The sequence below is a fragment of the Portunus trituberculatus genome, chromosome 49 (genome assembly GCF_017591435.1).
Source record: "Portunus trituberculatus isolate SZX2019 chromosome 49, ASM1759143v1, whole genome shotgun sequence".
Lineage (NCBI taxonomy): Eukaryota > Metazoa > Arthropoda > Malacostraca > Decapoda > Portunidae > Portunus > Portunus trituberculatus.
In genome coordinates, this window is record NC_059303.1 from 1,380,207 (window position 1) to 1,403,776 (window position 23,570).

At 40.0% G+C, this 23,570-nt stretch overlaps 1 protein-coding gene across 3 annotated transcripts in view; it reads right to left on the minus strand.

The window, feature by feature from the left end:
• LOC123499072 (F-box only protein 33-like) overlaps window positions 1-20,476 on the minus strand; it is a 302,244-nt gene extending 281,768 nt beyond the window's left edge. For 2 of the 3 annotated variants that reach the window (XR_006672868.1, XR_006672867.1), the window contains exon 1: window positions 19,477-20,476. Coding sequence is in view for 1 of the 3 variants with exons in the window: in XM_045246673.1 (XP_045102608.1) it covers window positions 19,477-19,836 (360 nt within the window). In the remaining 2 variants the exon portion in view is untranslated. The remainder of the gene's footprint in view (window positions 1-19,476) is intronic. The other variant, XM_045246673.1, reaches the window with a different exon arrangement.
• Window positions 20,477-23,570: the final 3,094 nt, after the last annotated feature.

Here is a 23,570-nt window from a genome sequence, read left to right on the forward strand (position 1 = left end):
GGAAGTTGCATTCTTTTCAGTCTGTCTTCATAAGTCAAATCTCTTAAGTCAGGCACCATTTTCGTTGCAGCCCTCTGTACTTTCTCTAGTTTCCTTATGTGTTTCTTTAAGTTCGAGCCCACTGTATTGTTGCATATTCAAGCCTCGGTCTTATCATTGCAGTAATTATTTTCTTCATCATTTCTTCATCTAGATATCTGAACGCCACTCTTATGTTCCTCAATAAGTTCAATACTTCTCCAATTATTTTGTTTATATGTCTCTCTGGCGATAGGTCATTGGTAATTGTCACCCCAAGGTCTTTTTCTTCATGACTGGTTTTATGTCTTCATTTCCTATCTTGTACATACTCCTGATTCTTCTTTCACTCTTGCCAAACTCTATTTTCTTGCATTTTGTCGTGTTGAACTCCATTTGCCATGTACAGCTCCATTTCCATATTCTGTCCAAGTCTTCCTGGAGTAGTTCGCAATCTTTGTCACATCTCACTTTTCGTAACAATTTTGCATCGTCTGCAAATAGGCTCACATAACTGGACACCCCATCCACCATGTCATTTATGTAGACTGCGAACATTACTGGTGCCAACACTGATCCCTGTGGAACTCCACTCTCCACCAATCCCCATTCTGATGGTCTGTCCTTAATTATTGTTCTCATTTCTCTTCCTACCAAAAGTCTTCCATCCATTTTAGTAAACTGCCATGCACTCCTCCTACCATTTCAAGTTTCCAGATCAGTCTCTGGTGTGGTACCTTATCAAAGGCCTTTTTTAAATCCAGATATATTCCATCAGCCCAACCATCTCTTTCCTGTATTACATCTATCACCCTCGAATAGTAACATATCAGGTTTGTCGTGCATGAACGCCCTTTCCTAAAACCAAATTGACACTCACAAAGTATGTCATTTTCTCCAAGAAGTCTGTCCATCTAGTCTTCACCACCCTCTCACACATCTTAGCTACCACACTTGTAAGTGACACTGGTCTATAGTTCAATGGGTCTCTCTTGTTACCTGATTTATAGATTGGGACAATGTTAGCTCTTTTCCAGTCTTGGGGCACTACGCCTTCCCTTAATGAGGCATCAATTACTTCACAAACTTTTTCTGCCAATTGCTCCCTGCATTCTCTTAAAATCCATCCTGATACCCCATCAGGTCCCACAGCTTTTCTCACTTCTAAACTCCCCATCATGTTCTTGATCTCCTCCACCGTTACTTGAAACTCCTTCATAATCCCTTTCTGTTCCATTACCAGTGGTTTGTCAAAAGCAGTCTCCTTTGTGAATACCTTCCGAAAGCATCCATTCATAGCCTCTGCCATTTCCCTGGGATCTTCACTGTATACTCCATTTACTTCTAAACTTTCAATACTTTCTCTATTTTTGATGTTGTTGTTCACATGTCTGTAAAAAAGCCTTGGTTGGTCTTTACATTTATCAATTATATCCTTTTCTTGTTTCTTTCTTTCTTCTCTTCTAATCAACACATATTCATTTCTTGCTCTTTTGTAACTTTCCCACTGCTTAATCCGTCTTTTCCTTCTCCACCTCTTCCATGCATCCTCTTTTCTTGTTCTAGCCTTTTCACATCTATCGTTAAACCAGTCCTGCTTTCCAACTTCTCTATGTTGTCTTATTGGTACAAATTTTTCTCACCTTCTTTGTATATTTTATAAATTCCTTCCACTTTTCATTTGCTCCTTAGCACTCTTGAATTTCATCCAATTTGTCTCTTGAAAGAATTTCTTTAGGTTTCCAAAATCTGTCTTGGCATAATTCCATCTTCCCACTTTATATTCTTCATTTCTTCTAGATTTCTCTTCGTCTATCACCTTGAACTCCAAAACTGCATGATCACTCTTTGCTAAAGGGCACTCCACCCTCATCTCCTCAATGACCATTGGCTCTGTACTAAAGACCAAGTCCAGTCTTGACGATGCTCCCTCTCCTCCAAACCTAGTATCTTCTTTGACCCACTGAGTTAACACATTTTCCATTGCCAGTGTCAATAGTGTATTTCCCATGTTGTCTCTGATCCTTCCATTGACCAGTCCTCCCAACACACCTCTTTACAATTAAAATCTCCCATCATTATAGTTCGTTCACAGCCACCCAACATTTCTTCCAGACATGTTCCTGTATCACTTATCATTTCTTCATATTCCTGTACTGACCATGCATTTGTCTTAGGTGGTACGTACACCACTATGTAGTGCCTCTTTTTCCTTCATTAGTTTCTGCTCTGATCTTTAGCACTTCTGCCTTTCCCATACCTTTTTCACTTGATCCACCTTTATATCTTTTTAACCAGCAACATCACTCCTCCTCCCATCTTACCTACTCTATTTCTTTTCCAAACGTTATATTTCCTTCTCCAACCTTCATCAGGTCTTCTCCCTCTCTCAGTTTTGTTTCAGTAAGACCCACAATATCTGGGTTCTTGTCCCTCAAGTAATCGTTGAGTTCTAAAATCCCGATATCACTCCATTTATGTTGGAATACATTACATTTCGCTCATATGTAAGTTTCTTTAGTCCTTCTTTGTAACTTTCCCACTGCTTAATCCGTCTTTTCCTTCTCCACCTCTTCCATGCATCCTCTTTTCTTGTTCTAGCCTTTTCACATCTATCGTTAAACCAGTCCTGCTTTCCAACTTCTCTATGTTGTCTTATTGGTACAAATTTTTCTCACCTTCTTTGTATATTTTATAAATTCCTTCCACTTTTCATTTGCTCCTTAGCACTCTTGAATTTCATCCAATTTGTCTCTTGAAAGAATTTCTTTAGGTTTCCAAAATCTGTCTTGGCATAATTCCATCTTCCCACTTTATATTCTTCATTTCTTCTAGATTTCTCTTCGTCTATCACCTTGAACTCCAAAACTGCATGATCACTCTTTGCTAAAGGGCACTCCACCCTCATCTCCTCAATGACCATTGGCTCTGTACTAAAGACCAAGTCCAGTCTTGACGATGCTCCCTCTCCTCCAAACCTAGTATCTTCTTTGACCCACTGAGTTAACACATTTTCCATTGCCAGTGTCAATAGTGTATTTCCCCATGTTGTCTCTGATCCTTCCATTGACCAGTCCTCCAGTCCTGTGTGTGTGTGTGTGTGTGTGTGTGTGTGTGTGTGTGTGTGTGTGTGTGTGTGTGTGTGTGTGTGTATTTACCTAGTTATAGTTTTACAGAGCCTGGGCTTTATGCTCATGTGGCCCCGTCTCCATATCTACGTGTGTGTGTGTGTGTGTGTATTTACCTAATTGTATTTACCTAATTGTAACATACGGGAAAAGAGCTATGCTCGTGTTGTCCCGTCTCCATATCTATTAATGTCCAGCTTTTTCTTAAAATCATGAATATTCCTTGCGTTGACCACTTCCACGTCTAAACTATTCCATGCTTCCACCCTTCTATGAGGAAGCTATATTTTTCACATCTCTCCTATAAGTGGCCATTTTAGTTTTTCCCATGCCCTCTCGACATTCTTCCATTCCACATACACAGATCTTCCCTATCCATTTTTCCATGCCAATCATCACTCTGTATATTGCTATCAGGTCTCCCCTTTCTCTTCTGTTTTCCAGGGTTGGAAGTTGCATTCTTTTCAGTCTGTCTTCATAAGTCAAATCTCTTAAGTCAGGCACCATTTTCGTTGCAGCCCTCTGTACTTTCTCTAGTTTCCTTATGTGTTTCTTTAAGTTCGGAGCCCACTGTATTGTTGCATATTCAAGCCTCGGTCTTATCATTGCAGTAATTATTTTCTTCATCATTTCTTCATCTAGATATCTGAACGCCACTCTTATGTTCCTCAATAAGTTCAATACTTCTCCAATTATTTTGTTTATATGTCTCTCTGGCGATAGGTCATTGGTAATTGTCACCCCAAGGTCTTTTTCTTCATGACTGGTTTTATGTCTTCATTTCCTATCTTGTACATACTCCTGATTCTTCTTTCACTCTTGCCAAACTCTATTTTCTTGCATTTTGTCGTGTTGAACTCCATTTGCCATGTACAGCTCCATTTCCATATTCTGTCCAAGTCTTCCTGGAGTAGTTCGCAATCTTTGTCACATCTCACTTTTCGTAACAATTTTGCATCGTCTGCAAATAGGCTCACATAACTGGACACCCCATCCACCATGTCATTTATGTAGACTGCGAACATTACTGGTGCCAACACTGATCCCTGTGGAACTCCACTCTCCACCAATCCCCATTCTGATGGTCTGTCCTTAATTATTGTTCTCATTTCTCTTCCTACCAAAAGTCTTCCATCCATTTTAGTAAACTGCCATGCACTCCTCCTACCATTTCAAGTTTCCAGATCAGTCTCTGGTGTGGTACCTTATCAAAGGCCTTTTTTAAATCCAGATATATTCCATCAGCCCAACCATCTCTTTCCTGTATTACATCTATCACCCTCGAATAGTAACATATCAGGTTTGTCGTGCATGAACGCCCTTTCCTAAAACCAAATTGACACTCACAAAGTATGTCATTTTTCTCCAAGAAGTCTGTCCATCTAGTCTTCACCACCCTCTCACACATCTTAGCTACCACACTTGTAAGTGACACTGGTCTATAGTTCAATGGGTCTCTCTTGTTACCTGATTTATAGATTGGGACAATGTTAGCTCTTTTCCAGTCTTGGGGCACTACGCCTTCCCTTAATGAGGCATCAATTACTTCACAAACTTTTTCTGCCAATTGCTCCCTGCATTCTCTTAAAATCCATCCTGATACCCCATCAGGTCCCACAGCTTTTCTCACTTCTAAACTCCCCATCATGTTCTTGATCTCCTCCACCGTTACTTGAAACTCCTTCATAATCCCTTTCTGTTCCATTACCAGTGGTTTGTCAAAAGCAGTCTCCTTTGTGAATACCTTCCGAAAGCATCCATTCATAGCCTCTGCCATTTCCCTGGGATCTTCACTGTATACTCCATTTACTTCTAAACTTTCAATACTTTCTCTATTTTTGATGTTGTTGTTCACATGTCTGTAAAAAAGCCTTGGTTGGTCTTTACATTTATCAATTATATCCTTTTCTTGTTTCTTTCTTTCTTCTCTTCTAATCAACACATATTCATTTCTTGCTCTTTTGTAACTTTCCCACTGCTTAATCCGTCTTTTCCTTCTCCACCTCTTCCATGCATCCTCTTTTCTTGTTCTAGCCTTTTCACATCTATCGTTAAACCAGTCCTGCTTTCCAACTTCTCTATGTTGTCTTATTGGTACAAATTTTTCTCACCTTCTTTGTATATTTTTATAAATTCCTTCCACTTTTCATTTGCTCCTTAGCACTCTTGAATTTCATCCAATTTGTCTCTTGAAAGAATTTCTTTAGGTTTCCAAAATCTGTCTTGGCATAATTCCATCTTCCCACTTTATATTCTTCATTTCTTCTAGATTTCTCTTCGTCTATCACCTTGAACTCCAAAACTGCATGATCACTCTTTGCTAAAGGGCACTCCACCCTCATCTCCTCAATGACCATTGGCTCTGTACTAAAGACCAAGTCCAGTCTTGACGATGCTCCCTCTCCTCCAAACCTAGTATCTTCTTTGACCCACTGAGTTAACACATTTTCCATTGCCAGTGTCAATAGTGTATTTCCCATGTTGTCTCTGATCCTTCCATTGACCAGTCCTCCCAACACACCTCTTTACAATTAAAATCTCCCATCATTATAGTTCGTTCACAGCCACCCAACATTTCTTCCAGACATGTTCCTGTATCACTTATCATTTCTTCATATTCCTGTACTGACCATGCATTTGTCTTAGGTGGTACGTACACCACTATGTAGTGCCTCTTTTTCCTTCATTAGTTTCTGCTCTGATCTTTAGCACTTCTGCCTTTCCCATACCTTTTTCACTTGATCCACCTTTATATCTTTTTTAACCAGCAACATCACTCCTCCTCCCATCTTACCTACTCTATTTCTTTTCCAAACGTTATATTTCCCTTCTCCAACCTTCATCAGGTCTTCTCCCTCTCTCAGTTTTGTTTCAGTAAGACCCACAATATCTGGGTTCTTGTCCCTCAAGTAATCGTTGAGTTCTAAAATCCCCGATATCACTCCATTTATGTTGGAATACATTACATTTCGCTCATATGTAAGTTTCTTTAGTCCTTCTTTTGTAACTTTCCCACTGCTTAATCCGTCTTTTCCTTCTCCACCTCTTCCATGCATCCTCTTTTCTTGTTCTAGCCTTTTCACATCTATCGTTAAACCAGTCCTGCTTTCCAACTTCTCTATGTTGTCTTATTGGTACAAATTTTTTCTCACCTTCTTTGTATATTTTTATAAATTCCTTCCACTTTTCATTTGCTCCCTTAGCACTCTTGAATTTCATCCAATTTGTCTCTTGAAAGAATTTCTTTAGGTTTCCAAAATCTGTCTTGGCATAATTCCATCTTCCCACTTTATATTCTTCATTTCTTCTAGATTTCTCTTCGTCTATCACCTTGAACTCCAAAACTGCATGATCACTCTTTGCTAAAGGGCACTCCACCCTCATCTCCTCAATGACCATTGGCTCTGTACTAAAGACCAAGTCCAGTCTTGACGATGCTCCTCTCCTCCAAACCTAGTATCTTCTTTGACCCACTGAGTTAACACATTTTCCATTGCCAGTGTCAATAGTGTATTTCCCATGTTGTCTCTGATCCTTCCATTGACCAGTCCTCCAGTCCTGTGTTGTGTGTGTGTGTGTGTGTGTGTGTGTGTGTGTGTGTGTGTGTGTGTGTGTGTGTGTGTGTGTGTGTGTGTGTTTACCTAGTTATAGTTTTACAGAGCCTGGGCTTTATGCTCATGTGGCCCGTCTCCATATCTACTTGTGTGTGTGTGTGTATTTACCTAATTGTATTTACCTAATTGTAACATACAAAAAAGAGCTATGCTCGTGTTGTCCCGTCTCCATATCTATTAATGTCCAGCTTTTCTTAAAATCATGAATATTCCTTGCTTGACCACTTCCACGTCTAAACTATTCCATGCTTCCACCCTTCTATGAGGAAGCTATATTTTTCACATCTCTCCTATAAGTGGCCATTTTTAGTTTTTTTCCCATGCCCTCTCGACATTCTTCCATTCCACATACACAGATCTTCCCTATCCATTTTTTCCATGCCAATCATCACTCTGTATATTGCTATCAGGTCTCCCTTTCTCTTCTGTTTTCCAGGGTTGGAAGTTGCATTCTTTTCAGTCTGTCTTCATAAGTCAAATCTCTTAAGTCAGGCACCATTTTCGTTGCAGCCCTCTGTACTTTCTCTAGTTTCCTTATGTGTTTCTTTAAGTTCGAGCCCACTGTATTGTTGCATATTCAAGCCTCGGTCTTATCATTGCAGTAATTATTTTCTTCATCATTTCTTCATCTAGATATCTGACGCCACTCTTATGTTCCTCAATAAGTTCAATACTTCTCCAATTATTTTGTTTATATGTCTCTCTGGCGATAGGTCATTGGTAATTGTCACCCCAAGGTCTTTTCTTCATGACTGGTTTTATGTCTTCATTTCCTATCTTGTACATACTCCTGATTCTTCTTTCACTCTTGCCAAACTCTATTTTCTTGCATTTTGTCGTGTTGAACTCCATTTGCCATGTACAGCTCCATTTCCATATTCTGTCCAAGTCTTCCTGGAGTAGTTCGCAATCTTTGTCACATCTCACTTTTCGTAACAATTTTGCATCGTGTGTGTGTGTGTGTGTGTGTGTATGTGTGTGTGTGTGTGTGTGTGTGTGTGTATTTACCTAGTTGTAGTTTTACAGAGCCTGGGCTTTATGCTCATGTGGCCCCGTCTCCATATCTACACTTATCCAATCTTACTTTAAAACTACCTATGCACACTCGTTGCAGACACTACTTCTTCATTCAAACTGTTCCACGTCTCGACACATCTTTGTGGGAAACTACTTTTTAATATCTCTTACACATCTTCCCTTCCTCAGCTTCTTACTATGTGATCTTGTGCTTCGACTGGCGTATTCTTCTCTCAGGATCAGATACTCATTGTCCACTTGGTGTATGGTGTATGGTGTGTATGTGCGTGTGTGTGTGTATGTATGGTGTGTGTGTGTGTGTGTGTGTGTGTGTGTATTTATTTACCTAACTGTATTTACCTAATTGTAACATACGGGAAAAGAGCTATGCTCGTTGTCCCGTCTCCATATCTACTAATGTCCAGCTTTTTCTTAAAATCATGAATATTCCTTGCGTTGACCACTTCCACGTCTAAACTATTCCATGCTTCCACCCTTCTATGAGGAAGCTATATTTTTCACATCTCTCCTATAATTGGCCATTTTAGTTTTTCCCATGCCCTCTCGACATTCTTTCATTCCACATACACAGATCTTCCCTATCCATTTTTCCATGCCAATCATCACTCTGTATATTGCTATCAGGTCTCCCCTTTCTCTTCTGTTTTCCAGGGTCGGAAGTTGCATTCTGTTCAGTCTGTCTTCATAAGTCAAATCTCTTAAGTCAGGCACCATTTTTGTTGCAGCCCTCTGTACTTTCTCTAGTTTCCTTATGTGTTTCTTTAAGTTCGAGCCCACTGTATTGTTGCATATTCAAGCCTTGGTCTTATCATTGCAGTAATTATTTTCTTCATCATTTCTTCATCTAAATATCTGACGCCACTCTTATGTTCCTCAATAAGTTCAATACTTCTCCAATTATTTTGTTTATATGTCTCTCTGGCGATAGGTCATTGGTAATTGTCACCCCAAGGTCTTTTTCTTCATGACTGGTTTTATGTCTTCATTTCCTATCTTGTACATACTCCTGATTCTTCTTTCACTCTTGCCAAACTCTAATTTCTTGCATTTTGTCGTGTTGAACTCCATTTGCCATGTACAGCTCCATTTCCATATTCTGTCCAAGTCTTCCTGGAATAGTTCGCAATCTTTGTCACATCTCACTTTTCTTAACAATTTTGCATCGTCTGCAAATAGGCTCACATAACTGGACACCCCATCCACCATGTCATTTATGTAGACCGAACATTACTGGTGCCAACACTGATCCCTGTGGAACTCCACTCTCCACCAAGCCCCATTCTGATGGTCTGTCCTTAATTATTGTTCTCATTTCTCTTCCTACCAAAAGTCTTCCATCCATTTTAGTAAACTGCCATGCACTCCTCCTACCATTTCAAGTTTCCAGATCAGTCTCCGTGTGGTACCTTATCAAAGGCCTTTTTAAATCCAGATATATTCCATCAGCCCAACCATCTCTTTCCTGTATTACATCTATCACCCTCGAATAGTAACATATCAGGTTTGTCGTGCATGAACGCCCTTTTCTAAAACCAAATTGACACTCACAAAGTATGTCATTTTCTCCAAGAAGTCTGTCCATCTATTCTTCACCACCCTCTCACACATCTTAGCTACCACACTTGTAAGTGACACTGGTCTATAGTTCAATGGGTCTCTCTTGTTACCTGATTTATAAATTGGGACAATGTTAGCTCTTTTCCAGTCTTGGGGCACTACACCTTCCCTTAATGAGGCATCAATTACTTCACAAACTTTTTCTGCCAGTTGCTCCTGCATTCTCTTAAAATCCATCCTGATACCCCATCAGGTCCCACAGCTTTTCTCACTTCTAAACTCCCCATCATATTCTTGATCTCCTCCACAGTTACTTGAAACTCCTTCATAATCCCTTTCTGTTCCATTACCAGTGGTTTGTCAAAAGCAGTCTCCTTTGTGAATACCTTCCGAAAGCATCCATTCATAGCCTCTGCCATTTCCTGGGATCTTCACTGCATACTCCATTTACTTCTAAACTTTCAATACTTTCTCTATTTTTGATGTTGTTGTTCACATGTCTGTAAAAAGCCTTGGTTGGTCTTTACATTTATCAATTATATCCTTTTCTTGTTTCTTTCTTTCTTCTCTTCTAATCAACACATATTCATTTCTTGCTCTTTTGTAACTTTCCCACTGCTTAATCCGTCTTTTCCTTCTCCACCTCTTCCATGCATCCTCTTTTCTTGTTCTAGCCTTTTCACATCTATCGTTAAACCAGTCCTGCTTTCCAACTTCTCTATGTTGTCTTATTGGTACAAATTTTTCTCACCTTCTTTGTATATTTTTATAAATTCCTTCCACTTTTCATTTGCTCCTTAGCACTCTTGAATTTCATCCAATTTGTCTCTTGAAAGAATTTCTTTAGGTTTCCAAAATCTGTCTTGGCATAATTCCATCTTCCCACTTTATATTCTTCATTTCTTCTAGATTTCTCTTCATCTATCACCTTGAACTCCAAAACTGCATGATCACTCTTTGCTAAAGGGCACTCCACCCTCATCTCCTCAATGACCATTGGCTCTGTACTAAAGACCAAGTCCAGTCTTGACAATGCTCCCTCTCCTCCAAACCTAGTATCTTCTTTGACCCACTGAGTTAACACATTTTCCATTGCCAGTGTCAATAGTGTATTTCCCATGTTGTCTCTGATCCTTCCATTGACCAGTCCTCCCAACACACCTCTTTACAATTAAAATCTCCCATCATTATAGTTCGTTCACAGCCACCCAACATTTCTTCCAGACATGTTCCTGTATCTCTTATCATTTCTTCATATTCCTGTACTGACCATGCATTTGTCTTAGGTGGTACGTACACCACTATGTAGTGCCTCTTTTTCCTTCATTAGTTTCTGCTCTGATCTTTAGCACTTCTGCCTTTCCCATACCTTCTTTCACTTGATCCACCTTTATATCTTTTTAACCAGCAACATCACTCCTCCTCCCATCTTACCTACTCTATTTCTTTTCCAAACATTATATTTCCTTCTCCAACCATCATCAGGTCTTCTCCTCTCTCAGTTTTGTTTCAGTAAGACCCACAATATCTGGGTTCTTGTCCCTCAAGTAATCGTTGAGTTCTAAAATCCCGATATCACTCCATTTATGTTGGAATACATTACATTCGCTCATACGTAAGTTTCTTTAGTCCTTTCTTGCTGTACTTTTCTGGGTTATGAACCACTTCCTCAGTCTCATATCCAAGATTCTCCAGAAAAACTCTTTCTTCTCCTCTTCTGTCCTCTCTTCATTTTTTTCAAAGCCTCCTTTCTCAACTCATTTAACATTTCTCTTTCCTTTTCACCGAGATCTCTTCTCAACCAAATCTTCCTTGTTGTTTCCTGCTGGGCTAGCCTCCATGACTTCTCCACCAATTCATCTACATCCTTTTGTGACTTAAGTTTGATTCTTATTGGCCTCATACCTTCTCCTGTGAACTTTCCAATTCTATGGAAGTCCTCTATTTCTTGTACTAGGTCTTTTCCTCCTCCTGCACCACATTAATGATATTATTTATCACCTTTTTTATGTTTTTCTCTCTCTCCATTTTACTCGGTGTCTTATCCTCCTCCACACCAAATATCACCACACATCTCTTTTTGTCTACAGTTTCCCTCACCAATGTCTCATTTGACTTAATAACCTTCACCACTTTCTCAGCAATCTTCTCTTCTATGATCTGTTGATCTATAATTTCAGCAAGGCCCAAAGTTTTCTCCCCAGACAAAGCTTTGATTTCCTTTTCCAGACTTGCAACTTTGTAATTTACCTCCTTTATTTCCACTTCCTGACTTTTTTTCCATTCAGCCTGCTTCTCCATCACTTTTCCTAAAGATTCTCCACATTTGTCGCAATTCACTTTAATTAACTTAACTTCCTCTTTCAGTACTGCATTTTCTTTCTTCATTTCAGCGCACTCTTTCATTACATTGTCATAACTCGTTTCCAGGCCCCCATACTTTTCAAACAGTTTTTCAATTTTACCTTCCAACTCTAGAATTTTCTTCACATAAACACTCTTCTCCATTATTCCTTGAAATCCTGTGAAGTCTGATTCATCTTTCGAGTTCACGGCCGCCATGTTGCGCAGATGTAAACAAACTTCAGCTGATGGCTCAAACGCAGGCTACAGTTTATATTCACCTTCCCTGGACATTATTTTGCTAATCAACAGTTAACATGACTATATGGAGACGGGACAAACATTACAAGCTCCTTTTCCACCTTGGTTACTCTTAGGCAATGGCAACTGTAGAATTAGAGATGATTGCTCTGGAGCTCAGCGACTACATCCGCCATCGACGGTGTCCCGTGTGTGTGTGTGTGTGTGTGTGTGTGTGTGTGTGTGTGTGTGTGTGTGTGTGTGTGTGTGTGTGTGTGTGTGTGTGTGTGTGTGTGTATTTACCTAGTTGTAGTTTTACAGGGCCTGGGCTTTATGCTCGTGTGGCCCCGTCTCCATTTCTACACTTATCCAATCTTACTTTAAAAGTGTGCACACTCGTTGCTGACACTACTTCTTCATCTAAACTGTTCCATGTCTCAATACATCTCTGCGGGAAACTATATTTTTTAATATCTCTCAGACATCTCTTCCCTTTCTCAGCTTTTTACTATGCGATCTTGAGCTTCGGATGTCATATTCTTCTCTCAGGATCAGTTTCTCATTATCCACTTGGTCCATTCCGTTGATCAATTTATAGACTTGTATCAGGTCTCCTCTCTCCTTCTTTGTTCCAAGGTTGGTAGATCCATAGCCTTTAGTCTCTCCTCATATGTCATCCCTTCAAGTTCCGGGACCATTCTTGTAGCCATTTTTTGTAGCCTCTCAATTTCCTTATGTGTTTCTTTTTATGAGGGGTCCACACTACTCCTGCATATTCCAATCTGGGTCTTATTATAGTATTTATCAATTTCTTCATCATTTCTTTGTCCATGTAGTGAAATGCTACTCCAATATTCCTCAGCAAATTATATATTTCTCTAAAAATTCTATCAATATGGCTTACTGGTTGATTGTTTTCTTCCATCGTCACTCCTAAGTCCTTTTCCTTTTTGACTTTCTCCAGTTCTACTCCATCTCCCATCTTATAGATTTCCACAGGTCGTCTTTCACTCTTTCCCATTTCCATGACATGGCTTTTGTTCACATTGAATTCCATTTCCCACTTCTTACTCCATTCCCAGATCTTATTTAGGTCTTCTTGCAGTATTTCACAATCCTCCTTTTGCTTTATAACTCTGCACAGTTTCGTATCATCCGCCAATACTGACCCCTGTGGCACTCCGCTTTCTACTGCTCTCCACTTGGACTTCATATCTTTAACTACCGTCCTTATTTCTCTCCCCCTCAAATAATTTTCTATCCATCTCAATGTGCTTCCTTTTAAGCCACCCTTCTCCTCTAACTTCCACAGTAATCTTGCGTGTGGCACTTTGTCAAACGCCTTTTTTAAATCCAAACAGATGCAGTCAACCCATCCCTCTCTCTCTTGTACTCTATCAACTATTCTAGAATAGAAACTCAATAAATTAGTTACACAAGACCGTCCTTTTCTAAAACCAAATTGGCTATTTGATATTAATTTGTTGTCTTCAAGAAACTCGATCCATTGCTTCTTTATTATTCTTTCATACATCTTGCATATTACACTAGTTTGTGATACCGGTCTGTAATTTAAAAGTTCTTCTTTCCTTCCGCTCTTATATATGGGAACCACCTCAGCTCTTTTCCATTCTACTGGCACTGTTCCATTTTCTATTGAGCATTTTATGATGTTGTATATAGGACTTGCTAGTTCTTCCCTACATTCTTTCAGTATTCTGCCTGAGACTTCATCCGGTCCCATTGCCTTCTCTTCATCCAGTTCCTTCATTAACTCTTTTATTTCAAGCTAGGTTACTTTAATCTCTTTCATATAGATTGTCTCTCTATTACCCTGTGGCCTTTCAAATTTGGATTCTTTAGTAAAGACCTCCTGGAATTTTTTATTTAATAGTTCTGCCATACTTTTTGGGTCTTCCACCATCCCGTTCTCTCCTTTTAACCTTTCTATTGTTTCTTTTTGCCTAATTTTTCCATTTATGAATGTGTCTGTGTGTGTGTGTGTATATATATATATATATATATATATATATATATATATATATATATATATATATATATATATATATATATATATTCATAACATAACCATTACTTCCACCTGTCATCCCAATCCAATATTCTTGGAATATTTTCATTATATACTAACTTTAAAGCTTCAAGTCCCATATACTTATTCAAGTATATGGGAGTAGCTGCGGTCATATATGGAAGTAGCTGCAGTGGCGAGTGGACGTGTTGTGTGTGCGCTCTGTTTTTGGCTGTGGTTTTTATAGTTAGCGAGTGGTGTTTGTGCTTGGTGTCTGTGTGTGGTGCTTTTGAGTGTTAGTGAAGTGAAAGTGTGTACTGCAGGTGTTAGATTAGAGTGAAATAGTGGTTAGAATCAGTGTTTTTGAGTTAAAAGTATTTTGGTAGAGCGAGGAGACTAGGCTTGTAACCGTCAAGTTGACCTTGAAAGAGGATTAGTTGACCTCACTTAGGCCCCACCACCACCGCGGTTCCCCCACCCCGCCGTCACCAAGTATTTTTATTTGTTTGTGAGTTAACAGATTGTACATTAGTATGGCGGTAGCTACTGAGGTATATCAGTGTGTGATTGAGTGCGTGAAAGAGAGTGTTGAGATGGGATTGGGAGAGTTTGTTGTGTGTGAGATGTGTGGGCATGAGAGGAAGGTCGTTGACTTTTCTGAGTGTATGGTGTGTAGGCTCAAGAACGAGAATTTAGTTCTTTCTCTTGAGCACCGAGAATTGCGAGAGGAAATCAGAAAGCTAAGTGAGGGGAAAAGTGCGACAAGTTCTCATCTTTGAGTTGAAGGAGGAGGTTAAGAGGCTTGGGGAGCCAGTGGAAAAAATTAGGCAGGAGATCAGTGTTAGGCCGAAGGTTGGACCTTCTGAGGGCGACAGGGTGGCTTGGCCCTCTGTCAGGAAGAGCAGAGTGGGGAAGAGGGAGCAGGCGAGCCAGACTGGGAAAGATAGTAGTCAGGATGGGCAGAGATGGCAGGTTGCGAGGGGACGGAAAACGGAGGCAGTTAGGGAGGATAGGACTAAACCTGTTGAGTGTGAAAATAGGTTCGGTTTGTTGGAGGGGGAGCGTGAGAGTGAGAGTGGAGTGAATGAAGTGGTTGTGGTGAGTGAAAGGAGAAAGAAGGGGGTAGAGGAGAGGAGGAGGATGGTTGTGCCTACCACACCTCAGGTGTGTGTGGTGGGTGACTCTCAGGTTAGGTATTTAGATAGCACTTTCTGTGGGAAAGACAGGGATAGGAGGACGAACGTGTGTATGCCTGGTGCAGGTGTGAAGGCAGTGAGTGAGGAGGTGGAGAAGAGGGTTGGGGGGATGGAGAGGGAGGGTGTAGTAGTTTTGCACGTAGGTGGGAACGATGTCAGAGCAGGTGGGTCGGAGGAGTTAGTGGCAAGATTTCAGGAAATGTTAGGCAAGATAAGGGAGAGTGGTAGGAGGTGTGTAGTGTCAGGAATCTTGCCTCTTGTGTATGTTAGCAGGAAATGGTTGTCTAGAGCCATTGGTGTGAATGATCGGGTAAAAGGGATGTGTAAGGATGTGGGTGTCAGCTTTGTGGATGTATGGGATAGGTTCTATGGGCGAAGGGATTTGTATGCTAGGGATGGTGTGCATCTGAGTAGGAAGGGTGTGGATGTGCTGAGTGGATGTCTGGAGGGGGGAGTTGGGATGGAGTGTATGGGGTGAGGTAGCAAATGCATTCCAGAAGAAAGATGTTAGACATAAATTAGTTAGGATAAACAGAGATAGTGAAAAGATTAGGAAAGATTTCAAGGTGCAAATAGGAGAGAATAAGATTAGGATTCCAAATAAGGAGACAGCATCTAGGAAGGTAGCAGGACTTAAATGTTTTTATGTAAATGCCAGGAGTCTTAGGAACAAGAAGGACGAGTTATCTAGTTATATAGTTGAGGAGGACTTAGATGTTGTATGTGTCACAGAGGCATGGGTAAATGAGGAAAAGTTTAGGGAAAATAGGAAAGAATATGAAGTAGATGGATACATTATGTATTTACACCAGAGAATTGGTAGGATAGGTGCAGGAGTAGTTATTTATGTAAAAAAAATCCTTCATTTCCAGTCAGGTTAATGGTATTAAGGTAGATAACAGAGTAGAGTCCTTATGGCTGGATGTTAGAGTAAACAAAAGTAAGGTTATTAGAGTAGGAGATTTTTATAGACCACCTAACCAGTCAGCAGAGGTAGACAACCTTATGGTAGATGAGATAAATAGGGGGTGTACTAGTCAGACAATTATCATAGGGGATTTTAATCTTAAGTCAGTAAACTGGGAGAGGATGGTAGGAGATGCTAGTGAAAATAAGTTTATGGAAAGTTTTCAGGATAACTATTTAGTGCAGATGGTAGATAAACCTACAAAAGTAAGGTTATTAGAGTAGGAGCTTTTTATAGACCACCTAACCAGTCAGCAGAGGTAGACAACCTTATGGTAGATGAGATAAATAGGGGGTGTACTAGTCAGACAATTATCATAGGGGATTTTAATCTTAAGTCAGTAAACTGGGAGAGGATGGTAGGAGATGCTAGTGAAAATAAGTTTATGGAAAGTTTTCAGGATAACTATTTAGTGCAGATGGTAGATAAACCTACTAGGGAGGAAGGTTTTAGACATAGTACTAACAAATATTGAGCATTGTTTAAAGGAAGTTGAGGTAGGAGAGACTTTAGCAAACAGTGACCATCATATAATTAGATTTATCATTAATTCCAGTAGGGATAATATAGTGAATAAGACTAGAGTCCCAAACTATCAGAAAGGCAATTATGGTAGGTTACGTCAGTTATTTGGAGAGGTAAACTGGGAAGATAGTTTTGGAAATAAAACTGCACAGGAGATGTGGGATATTTTTAAGGTTGTAGTAAAGGGTATAGTGATGCAGTGTATCCCTTACGAAGATATAAGGCAGAGAAACGGGAAGCCATTATGGTGGACTCATGAGATAGGTAGCCAGATCAGAGAGAAGAAGAGGGCATACAGAGAGTTGCAGAAAAGTGGGGAAGATGTAGATTTGATTAGGTACAGACAGGTCAGAGATAATTTGAGTAAGGTTATAAAAAAAAGTAAAAGGCAGGCAGTCAGAGATGATTTGAGTAAGGTTATAAAAAAAAAGTAAAAGGCAGGCAGAGATAAAACTAGCTAGAGCTGGGAGTAAAGATCCCAAAAAAATTATATAGTTATTACAAGGTCAGTGATAAAAGAAATAAGGATAGGATTGGACCACTCAGAAAAGATGGTGTAGTAGTGGATCAAAATGAAGACATAGTAGAATTATTGAATGAACAATTTTCTTCAGTATTTACTAGGGAAAGAATAGGAAATCCTGTTACAAACAGTGCGACGAGTAGTTTAAGAGCTTTAGAAAATATTGATATAAAACCGAGAATTATTAGGAAATTTATTCTTGAACTAGACGATAGGAAAGCTAGTGGTCCTGATGAGCTACATGCCAGAGTACTTAGGGAGGGTGTAGACAGTATTTCTGAAGCACTTAAGTTAATCTTTGAAAGATCACTTAGGTTTGCTGAGATACCTCAGGACTGGAAGTTAGCTAATGTTACTCCAATATTTAAAGAGAAAATCATGAAGGGTAGTATTTGGGAGCATTTAAAAGAGAATAGATTAATTAGAGATACCCAACATGGCTTTAGATCAGGGAGGTCCTGTCTTACAAATTTGCTCGATATCTTAGAATATATTACCAAGGAGTTAGATGATGGAAATAGCATAGATGTTATATATCTAGATTTTAGCAAGGCGTTTGATAAGGTACCGCATAGGAGGCTAGTGTACAAATTGAGACTACATGGGATAGGGGGTAGGTTAGTTGATTGGATTAGTGAATGGCTTTCTGATAGGAAACAGAGAGTAGTATTAAATGGGGCAATGTCTGAGTGGAAGGAAGTGGTTAGTGGGGTACCCCAAGGATCAGTGCTAGGACCTCTTCTTTTCTTGGTGTACATTAACGATTTAGATATAGGAATTAGTAGCAAAGTATCAAAGTTTGCAGATGATACTAAGATAGCATGTGCAGTACAGGGTGAAAAGGACAATTACAGAATACAACGAGACCTGGACAGGCTGATAGCATGGGCAGACAGGTGGCAGATGGAGTTTAATTCTAAAAGTGTCAGGTTATGCATTTAGGTAAAGACAACACAAACTTTAACTATGAGATGGAGGGATGTTGGCTAGAGGCAGTAGAGGAAGGAAAGGATTTAGGAGTAGTGATAGACAGGACTATGAAATTTTCAAAGCAATGTTTAGAAGCAAGAAATAGAGCAAATAGGATCCTGGGTTTTATAAATAGAAATGTTAGTTATAAAAGTAAGGAAGTGGTGCGTAGCTTATATAATTCCTATGTTAGGCCCCATTTAGAGTATTGCATACAGGCCTGGTCACCCCACTATAGGCAGGATATCAACATGTTAGAAGCAGTTCAGAGAAGAGCAACTAGGATGATACCAGCATTAAAGCGCCTGGAGTATAGAGATAGATTAAATGAATTAAACATGTCTTCATTTGAGAGGAGATGTATAAGAGGGGATATGATAGAGTTATTTAAAATGTTCTCAGATACAAACTACATAGATGTGAGATCTTTCTTTACCTTAGAGGAGGGAAATAGGACTAGAAATCATGGCAGGAAGATTAGAAAGCAAGGCTGCAGGTTAGATATAAAAAAATATTTCTTTAGTCATAGGGTGGTAGACTTCTGGAATGCATTGCCAGAGACGGTTGTAAATAGCACTAGTTTGACAATGTTTAAAAACAGATTAGATAAGCACTTAAATTTATTAGATTTATAATTATGTATAGCACTGCATGATAGTTTTTATAAGAAATTTACTATAGTTAAACAAGACATGATCCCCATGTATGGGGACCACAAATTGTAGAGGATTTTGCTGCAGGACTTAGCCCTGTTAATGGGCCAAATATTTAGAATTAGTATATAATGTATTGTGTACTTGTAAGTGTATCTTTAAGTACTGATGACGAGGTCGCTGTGCGACTGATACAGGATAACCTAGATTGGCCCTGGTGGCCCTTTGTTATCCTATTATTTATGTTATGTTATGTTATATGTTAGTCTTCCTTGTATCCTTCTCACATGCCTCTAGGGAGACACGCCATGTACTTTGGGAACAACTGGTCTAAAGGAACACACCCATCCACAGCTTCGTGAGCGCTGAAGCTTGTGCTGATTTGTTGTGTGACACAAGTTGTTGCTATACAAAGCTGGAACAGCAAATTCTTACACCAGCACATTAGGCAACTAACTACCTAATCTCTGAACATTAATCATTGGTGATTTTAGATGTTCATGTATTTTGAAAGAAAACAGAAATTAGTACTGCAATGAAACACCAGAATATCCTTCCAAGAGACAGGAAAAGCATGACAGTGGCACAGGAATTAGATGACACAAGAAATAGATTGCACAATTGGTGACAATAAATAGGCGAGAAGTGACGTGTTGCTATGATGCCAACTACTTACTTGTGGGTTCCTAGTGATCTTGAGAAGCACGTGATCGACTTCCACCAGGCAGTTGGTGTTGACCGTCTCAAAGTGAATGACACAAGACCGTAGTTTCCTAGCAGCCCAAGAGGCCACAAACCTTGACCGCTCCAGCCGCCGCCACTCGCCCGCCACAAACACCAGCTCAATCCTGCGCCAAAAGCTTGGGTGGAACAGAGCAGAGCGCCACGCCTTGCACGTGGAACAAGCACTAATTCTGTCAGACAAAGGGAGGTAGGCGAGGATTTCTATCAATATAACGCTAGGCAGCAGGTTCCAGTGCCATTGTGTCTGTGTCGACATGTTTACTAACGATAGCGGTGCTGCCACGTCTAGCATGCGACACCCCTGATCTACCACAACGTGTCATATAAGGTCTTGTTTTGCTTTTTGCACATAGGTAATCTGGCCATAACTTATCACTATATGACTCCCTATTGATTAAGATTAGGTTGCAGTGCACACCAGACGGACTAGACAGAAGACGTCATCACCGCCTACCCGTTAGACTGTCATAGCCGCTATGGCGCAGCGGAAAATAGGCGACAATCTATATTTAGAATTAATGTTTTCTACATACAGAGAACTCTGGTAACATACCTAACAATAGGATTTACCCTTTTTTTTTTAGAAAATACGTCAGTAAAATATTTGCGTGAAGTGAATAACAAAAGGATTGAGTGAATAGTTGCTCGCTTCGGCACTGTTTGGGAGGAGAAAGTGACACTTCATCTCGCTAATTACCACTTGAGCCATTTAACTAACTACTGTAATAACTACCCAGTGTAAGGAAATGCAGTTCACTAGAATGTATTAAATTTTCATCTTTTTGGTCTAGTGGAGGTGGAAGCATCAGAATATATCTTAGTCTTGTTACGTCAGTGTGCAGGTAGTAAAAAGATAAGTGTGATGCCCTACATTGCTACACGCCTGTATCAGTATTACGTGTACAGATAACAGGTGTCCTTTAACGGTGTACACAGGCGTCAACAAAAAAAAAAAAAAAAAAAAAAGTGCAAAGAGGGTGCGGTGCCTCCAGAGAGAGAGAGAGAATTTTTAATGAAGAGTATTTTTACTGCTGACAGATGAACGGGTTACAATCAGTGTCGAAAACAAACCACTCATAACTCATAACTAAGAAGATATTAGTTGTTGTTGTTGCTGTTGTTAATTAGAGCTGCTTGGATGAGATCACATGGCCCCGCTGCAAACCATCTGTCGCGTAAAAGAAAATTATTGCACTTGCAGAGTTGTGTACAGTAAGAGGTAAGCAACTATACCATGTAACTACAAGCGTACGTCTATCTATATGCGAAATAGTTGTCCACATTTAATGCTAAAATCCTGTGTCCTCTCCAGGATTGTTTGACGAAGGGGAGGGTCAAATACTGCCCCATTCAGCAGAACTGCAAGGGTCAGACGTCGCACACTTGAAGTGAATGCAGGCTGGATCAAAAGGTCATTCGGAGACTATGGAAACGAAGGCAGTGGAGAAGGAAGTGTTCAGTTATTGTAATTGTTTCCTCTTGATGTATAGGCATCACTGACAGTGTGGGCTGTCGGGAAGGTTCAGACGCGGTGTTTATGGAGCTACAGCCCACAGTGTCCTATTCTCAGCCTGAGTAAAGCCACATCAAGACGATGTTCGTTGGAACGTGTTCAAGGTGATGGAGATGTGTCAGATCTTATTGTACCTAAAGCAGTAGCCCGTACAGTTGTGAGGTCTCTATCCCACCTCTGTCTATGGGTCTTCTTGACGAGTCGTGTCTCACAGTTGTAAAGAGTTTTCTGTATCAGGGATGATGTCCCTATAGTTACCTGATCAACAATTTCATTGCCTATGATGCCTACATGAGAGGGAATTTACTGTAGAATAATGATCCACCTTTTCGTCTGCAGATGGTAAAAGGAGCTAGTGCTTGGTTATCGTGCACTAGCATAGGTTTGTGGTAGCCTGTTGCTGATGAGTGCCAGTCCTGACCGAGAGTCCTGTAAATTACTACCTTGGTAGGTACTGAGTAAGAGTGTTGGATGCCTCAGTGCATTCAGTATTGCATGAAGTTCGGCTGTTAGGGAACAATCGTATGGAGAAAGTAACCAGTTCCTGCAAATGTTTAGGGTGGGGAAATATACTGCAGATGAGGTTCTACTTTTCTAGGGACAGTAGGAGCCATCAGTGAAAATGGGTGTATAGGATGCATAGCATTCCTTTTGTTTGGCGAGGTGAAGCTGTTGAGCAAGTTGAGGCGGGTCTATGCCTTTTCAAAAGTTGCCTAGGTCCAGGAAGATGGATGCAGGAATGTCAACCCATGGTGGGGTGGGGGAGACTGGCGAAGTAGAACTGGAGAGAACAGGGGAGTGGGAGTGAGGACGTTGAGCCGGAAGTTGCAAGAACCTCGGTGAGTATTGGAGTGAGTGCATGAGTGGGTGTTTGTGCAGGTGGAGATTCTGTATAGACTGTATTGCAGATCTTCATGTGACGGGTATAGCTGAGGGGGAGGAGATCACTTTTTGCATGAAGAGATAGGTGAAGAAACGAATGCGCCCCAAGGGCTATTCGATCCCGTAAGAAGATATTATGATGAATTATGTAGGACAGACATGCTGTGAGGTAAATACAAGTAAAGTTCACAGTACTGCATGGACACACACACACACACACACACACACACACACACACACACACACACACTTGGCTTCACAAGCCAGAGGACCGGGGTTCGATTCCCCGGCCGGGTGGAGGTATTTGGGTGTGTCTCCTTTCACGTGTAGCCCCTGTTCACCTAGCAGTGAGTAGGTACGGGATGTAAATCGAGGAGTTGTGACCTTGCTGTCCCGGTGTGTGGTGTGTGCCTGGTCTCAGGCCTATCCTAAGATCGGAAATAATGAGCTCTGAGCTCGTTTCGTAGGGTAACGTCTGGCTGTCTCGTCAGAGACTGCAGCAGATCAAACAGTGAAACACACTTCTAGCCTTCAGAAAACTAATAAACTATACCAGAAAGAAAAAGAAAACAGTGGGTTAGCGCAAGAATAAATAAACAAAAGAAGAAAATATAATAACAATTAGAGACATTACTAAATATATTTGTTTAGTACTTTCTTTTTGTCTTTCTTTTTCTTCCTCTCTTGCTTTCTTTTTTTACTCGTCTTTTTACTATTCATTCCGATTCAAGAATTCTATGTGAGTATTGCTTCTCCCGTTAAGTAAAGTTCTGCCAGGCCTGAATAAATTATAAGCATTCTAATGTTAAATGATTTAACGAAAACACTGAAATGTTTATTAATTATAGGACAGAGACACACACAACGCAAGTAGTACGTACTATTAGTATTAACATTAACAGTGATAGTAATAGTAACAGCAGCAGCAATATACTGTAAGTTGTTGTTACTGAATATTATTTTGGATATACTCGTAGTATGCTCTCTCTCTCTCTCTCTCTCTCTCTCTCTCTCTCTCTCTCTCTCTCTCTCTCAGCATGCGGAGAATCCATAATCACTTTGCAATATCATAACCTGATTAAAATGGCTAAATCTCAATGCAATTCATATAAACATCCACGAACGAGTGCCTTACGTCTGGTGACGACACTGGAATTCAGGGAATGTTCCGGAAAAATACACATTCAGGAAATCCCAATGTTTCCTGTCTTTTTTTTTTCTTGAGTTTCCGCACAAATAACATTTTTTTTTTTTATTCAAGTGTCATAGATTCCTTTAGGCAACTAATCAATAAATAATCAGATCGATATATAAAACAAGTAATAATATGTTGGTGTCGATGACAGTATATATGTCTCGAAGTTCCCGCCTCACGCCCACCAATCCCGTGTCGCCAATCTTTAGCTCCGCCCACGCCCTTCACAATCTTCCTCGCTGCCGTGCTTCAAGTTTTAAGTGTTCTAAATATTCCTATGCTCTCGTATTTTCAATATTCTTTTAGTAATATATAGATAGGGTAACTTGTACGAAAATTGAATAATAGTTGAAATTAAGGTAAAATAATAGATAGTCTTAGCATCTTAAGTTTAGAATAAAGTTTTTTTCATATTTGGAACGTCAGGGAATATTCT